Source organism: Pristiophorus japonicus, chromosome 15 (assembly GCF_044704955.1).
Source record: "Pristiophorus japonicus isolate sPriJap1 chromosome 15, sPriJap1.hap1, whole genome shotgun sequence".
In the NCBI taxonomy this organism is placed as follows: domain Eukaryota; kingdom Metazoa; phylum Chordata; class Chondrichthyes; family Pristiophoridae; genus Pristiophorus; species Pristiophorus japonicus.
The window spans coordinates 97535746-97541745 of record NC_091991.1 but is presented as its reverse complement, the minus strand read 5'-3'; the positions used below and the strand labels follow the sequence as shown (position 1 = coordinate 97541745).

The window sequence follows — 6000 nt, the reverse complement described above, 5'->3', positions numbered from 1 at the left end:
CCCCCCTCTCTCTCCCTCCCCCCCCTCTCTCTCCCTCCCCCCCCTCTCACTCCTACCCCCCCCTCTCTCTCCCTCCCCCCCCTCTCTCTCCCTCCCCCCTCTCTCTCTCCCTCCCCCCCCTCTCTCTCCCTCCCCCCCCTCTCTCTCCTCCCCCCCCTCTCTCTCCCCCCCCTCTCTCCCCTCCCCCCCCTCTCTCTCCCTCCCCCCCCTCTCTCTCCCTCCCCCCCCTCTCTCTCCCTCCCTCCCCCTCTCTCTCCCTCCCCCCCCTCTCTCTCCCTCCCCCCCCTCTCTCTCCCTCCCCCCCCTCTCTCTCCCTCCCCCCCCTCTCTCTCCCTCCCCCCCCTCTCTCTCCCTCCCCCCCCTCTCTCTCCCTCCCCCCCCTCTCTCTCCCTCCCCCCCCTCTCTCTCCCTCCCCCCCTCTCTCTCCCTCCCCCCCCTCTCTCTCCCTCCCCCCCATCTCTCTCCCTCCCCCCCCTCTCTCTCCCTCCCCCCCCCTCTCTCTCCCTCCCCCCCCTCTCTCTCCCTCCCCCCCCTCTCTCTCCCTCCCCCCCCTCTCTCTCCCTCCCCCCCCTCTCTCTCCCTCCCCCCCCTCTCTCTCCCTCCCCCCCCTCTCTCTCCCTCCCCCCCCCTCTCTCTCCCTCCCCCCCCCTCTCTCTCCCTCCCCCCCCTCTCTCTCCCTCCCCCCCCTCTCTCTCCCTCCCCCCCCTCTCTCTCCCTCCCCCCCCCCTCTCTCTCCCTCCCCCCCCCTCTCCCTCTCTCCCTCCCCCCCCCTCTCTCTCCCTCCCCCCCCCCTCTCTCTCCCTCCTTCCTTCCTCCCCCCCCTCTCTCCCCCCCCCCTCTCTCTCCCTCCCCGTCCCCTCTCTCTCCCTCCCCGTCCCCTCTCTCTCCCTCCCCGTCCCCTCTCTCTCCCTTCTCCCCCCCTCTCTCTCTCTCTCTCCCTCCCCCCCCTCTCTCTCTCTCCCTCCCCCCCCCTCTCTCTCTCTCCCTCCCCGTCCCCTCTCTCTCCCTTCTCCCCCCCCCCTCTCTCTCTCTCTCTCTCTCTCCCTCCCCCCCTCTCTCTCCCTCTCTTCCCCCCCCCCCCCCCCCCCGACCCGAACCTCCCCGACCCGATCCAACCCAACGCCACCTACCTGTAAATCTGGTGCTGGGGACGGGCCCTACCCGAAGTCACGGGCCGGCCCGTTCAGCCTTCGGTCCCGAAAGGCCTGCCTGAAGCACTTTCACACAGGTAGGAAGATGGTTTATTTAATCTTTTCTTTGCTTATAAATGTTTATTCAGGTTGGATTTATTTGTATAATTTTTGTATAAGTATAAATAAGGATTTATTATAGAATTTAATGACTTCCCTTCCTCCCCCCCCACCTTGTTCTGGACGCCTAATTTGTAACCTGCGCCTGATTTTTTAATGTGTAAAACAGGTTTTTTCAGTTCTACAAAAATCTTCACTTGCTCCATTCTACTTTAGTTTGGAGTACGTTTTCACTGTGGAAACTTTCAAATCGGACGTCAGTGGCCGGACACGCCCCCTTTTGAAGAAAAAATTCTGTTCCAAAGTAGAACTGTTATACCCGACTAGAACTGCGGAAAAAAAAAATGTGGAGAATTGTGATTTCAAAGATAGTCCGTTCTCCACTAGTTGCTCCTAAAAATCAGGCGCAAATCATGTGGAAACTTGGGCCCTATATTTCTAAGTGGCAAGTTGGATCCAAATTTGGCTGAGGCAGGAAGCAAAGGGTAATGATTGATGGATGTTTTTGTGACTGGAAGGCTGTTTCCAGTGGGGTTCCTCAGGGCTCAGTACTAGGTCCCTTGTTTTTTGTGGTATATATCAGTGCTTTAGACTTGAATGCAAGGGGTATGATTAAGAAGTTTGCAGATGATTCTAAAATCGGTTGTGTGGTTGATAATGAAGAAGAAAGCTGTAGACTGCAGGAAGATATCAATGTACTGGTTAGATGGGTAGAACAGTGGCAAATGGAATTCAATCCGGAGAAGTGTGAGTTAAGTGTGAGGGATAACAAGGCAAGGGAATACACATTAAATGGTACAACACTGAGAAGTGTAGAGGAACAAAGGCACCTTGGAGTGCAGGTCCACAGATCCTTGAAGGTCGCAGGCCAGGTAGATAAGGTGGTTTAGAAGGCATATGGGATACTTGCCTTTATTAGCCGAGGCATAGAATACAAGAGCAGGGAGGTTATGCTTGAACTGTATAAAACACTGGTTAGGCCACAGCTGGTCAGTTCTGATCACCACATTACAGGAAAGATGTGCTTGTATTAGAGAGCTTACAGAGGAGATTTACGATGATGTTGCCTGGACTGGAGAATTTTAGTTATGAGGAAAGATTGGATAGGCTGGTGTTGTTTTGTTTGGAACAGAGAAGGCTGAGGGGAGACTTTATTGAGGTGTATAAAATTATGAGGGGCCTGGATAGAGTGGATAGGAAGGACCTATTTCCCTAATCAGAGAGATCAACAACCAGGGGGCATAGATTTACAGTAATTGGTGAGAGGTTTAGGGGAGATTTGAGGGGAAATTTCTTCACCCAGAGGGTAGTGGGGGTCTGGAACTCGCTTGAAGTGCCGTAACCTACAGGGCTACGGACCAAGAGCTGGAAAGTGGGATTAGGCTGGATAGCTCTTTGTTGGCCGGCACGGACACGATGGGCCGAAATGGCCTCCTTCCATGCTGTAAATTTCTATGGGCCCGAACTTGTTCCATCCATGTGCCGTCCAAAGGACCACCGAGATACCTGACGGTGCTTTGGATGGGAGTTTCGGGAAAAAAGTCCTTGAAAGACTGCCCGGCGGCAAAAAAAGGACACACCGTGAATCTGGACGGCAGCGGGCGGGAGCTCCCAATCTTGGCGCCAAATGCGATCCTCGGCAAAGTGCCGCCGAGGATTGAGTTGGGCCTAGGGAGCGGGGAGCACATAACAATAAAAATTTACACCAAAAAACCCACTGAAAGACCTTCAGGGGACCCAATCGACATAAATCGCTGAAATAAATAAATAAATAAATGAAATTCACTAGCCTTTTTTTGCAGGGGTTAGACCTGTCTCCACGCATTGGTCCTTCCCCCTGCTGCCACCGACTCCCGCTCGGCGGGCGGGAGGACACTTACGCACTGTGCGCGCTCACGGGCAGTTCTCAGTGGCCCTTCCCTCCCGCCGGGGAGAGGCCTAGTGGAAACTGGCACTGAGGGGAGACCGCCCAAAAAACTGGGCGGCAACGGGCGGAAAGGCCACCACATTTGGGCCCTATATTTCTAACCTCACTGATGTTCAGTTTGGGTTCCGCCAGGACCACTCAGCTCCAGACCTCATTAGTCCAAACATGGACAAAAGAGCTGAATTCCAGAGGTGAGGTGAGAGTGACTGCCCTATCAAGGCAGCGTTTGACCGAGTGTGGCATCAAGAAGCCCTAAAGTCAATGGGAATCGGGGAAAATTCTCCACTGGCTGTGGCTGTTGGAGGTCAGAAGTGGGGAGTTCGCTGATGATTGCTCAGTGTTCAGTCCCATTCGCAACTCCTCAGATAATGGAACAGTCCATGCCCGAATGCAGCAAGACCTGGACAACATTCAGGCTTGGGCTGATAAGTGGCAAGTAACATTCGCGCCACACAAGTGCCAGGCAAAGACCATCTCCAACAAGCGAGAGTCTAACCACTGCCCCTTGACATTCAATGGCATTACCATCGCCGAATCCCCCACCATCAACATCCTGGGGGTCACCATTGACCAGAAACTTAACTGGACCAGCTACATAAATACTGTGGCAACAAGAGCGGGTCAGAGGCTGGGTATTCTGCGGCGAGTGTCTCACCTCCTGACTCCCCAAAGCCTTTCCACCATCTACAAGGCACAAGTCAGGAGTGTGATGGAACACTCTCCACTTGCCTGAGTGAGTGCAGCTCCAACAACACTCAAGAAGCTCGACACCATCCAGGACAAAACAGCCGCTTGATTGGCCCCCCATCCACCATCTTCAACATTCACCCCCTCCACCACCGGCGCACCGTGGCTGCAGTGTGTACCATCTACAAGATGCACTGCAGCAACTCACCAAGGCTTCTTCGGCAGCACCTCCCAAACAGCAACCTCTACCACCTAGAAGAACAAAGGCAGCAGGTGCATGGGAACACCACCACCTGTACGATCCCCTCCAAGTCACACACCATCCCGACTTGGAAATATATCGCCATTCCTTCATTGTCGCTGAGTTAAAATCCTGGAACTCCCTAACAGCACTGTGGGAGCACCTTCACCACACGGACTGCAGCAGTTCAAGAAGGCGGCTCACCACCACCTTCTCAGGGCGATTAGGGACGGACAATAAATGCCGACCTTGCCAGCGATGGCCACATCCCGTGATCGTCTATAAAAAAATAAAGGACTCTTCTCTCTGGAATTCGGGTCGATAGAGGGCCGGGCTCTTATCTCTTGGATTCTGGTAAATGGAACCCCCTCCCCCACCATCCCTTCCCCCTCCCCCACCATCCCTTCCCCCTCAAGCCTCTCCCGACCACCAAGCTGCAGGCTGGTGACTGCTTTGCCATTCCGGGCAGGAAGTAGGCTGGTACCACTTAAACTAGGCCCGGGAAGTAAAGTACCTATACCTGAACCCGAGTGTATTTCACACAACTTGCAACACTGCCAAATCTTGCTCTGGGTTAAGTTAGACCACAGAGGCGAAGGCTCCTATTGTTTCAAAAAGAAATTCTCAAAATGTTGTTGCACTTTTAAAAGTTGAAATTTGCTCCAATGAAGAGTGGATGTTGGGAGCTGGCTCCCCAGGTGGGAGCAGTTGCCTGGGTCCCAGAGATGGTCATTGTGCGCCCAGCCAGATCCTCTCACCACTGGGAATAAAGTCAGCAGATTAGCATGATTCCTAGGGGTCAGATAGCTCTTGCTGCTGCTCCCAATATGAAAGAAAAGAAAGACTTGCATTTATATAGCACCTTTCATGACCACTGGACATCTCAAAGCACTTTACAGCCAATGAAGTACTTTTGGAGTGTAGTCACTGTTGTAATGTGGGAAACACGGCAGCCAATTTGCGCACAGCAAGCTCCCACAAACAGCAATGTGATAATGACCAGATAATCAGTTTTTGTTATGTTGATTAAGTGATAAATATTGGCCAGGACACCCCTGCTCTTCTTCGAAATAGTGCCATGGGATCTTTTACTTCCACCTGAGAGAGCAGATAGAGCCTCGGTTTAACGTCTCATCCGAAAGACGGCACCTCCGACAGTGCAGTACTCCCTCAGCAAAGCACAGGAGTGTCAGCCTAAATCTGTGTTCAAGTTTCTGGAGTGTGACTTCAACCCACAACCTTCTGACTCAGGCGAGTGTGATACCCACTGAGCCCCAGCTGGCACTACATGGTCCACAACACCCCCACCCACACACTGTCCATGCCCTCGAAAGACTGAACTGTTTCCAGCACCTTCCTTCCTCCAGCAAAGTATCAATGAGTCATTTTCCACACACTTGAAAGCTTTTGATTTGTACTGACTGAAAATTTATAACACAATAAAAGGGGTGGGGAAAATGAGTTGCCAAAAGTTTAAAGTTCACATGAGGGCTATTTTGATTGTAGGGCACTGGTAACTAGTGGCAGTGTCAGCAGCTGTGTGTCCTGGTCGTTGGGCACAGAGGGGTTCAGGTTCATTGCGGGATTGATATTAAAGCCCAAAAAGCTGAATTATTTTCTCCCTTGCAGGGTGAAAAACTCTTTTACTTGATAAAGCCAACCAATACCAATCTTGCACTATATGAAAGTTGGAGCGGTTCTGTCAACCAGAGTGAGACATTCTTCGGAGACCAGGTGGACAGATGCTACGAGTGCGTACTGCAGCAGGGACAGACACTCCTCATTCCCACAGGTACAGTGAAAGAGTGATGGTAAAGGGGGCTGTCCCGCCTGCACCACACTACATCATGGCAGGGCAAAACTTTCATAATGGCGCCCAAGGCACACTTGTGTCC

The 6000-nt window shown here is 53.0% G+C and overlaps 1 protein-coding gene across 3 annotated transcripts in view; it reads left to right on the top strand.

Moving 5' to 3' along the window:
* Window positions 1-6000, top strand: part of LOC139280923 (lysine-specific demethylase 7B-like) — a 458954-nt gene that overhangs the window by 68061 nt on the left and 384893 nt on the right. For all 3 annotated transcript variants that reach the window (XM_070900731.1, XM_070900732.1, XM_070900733.1), the window contains one exon: window positions 5735-5897. In XM_070900731.1, the coding sequence (XP_070756832.1) occupies window positions 5735-5897 (163 nt within the window). The remainder of the gene's footprint in view (window positions 1-5734; window positions 5898-6000) is intronic.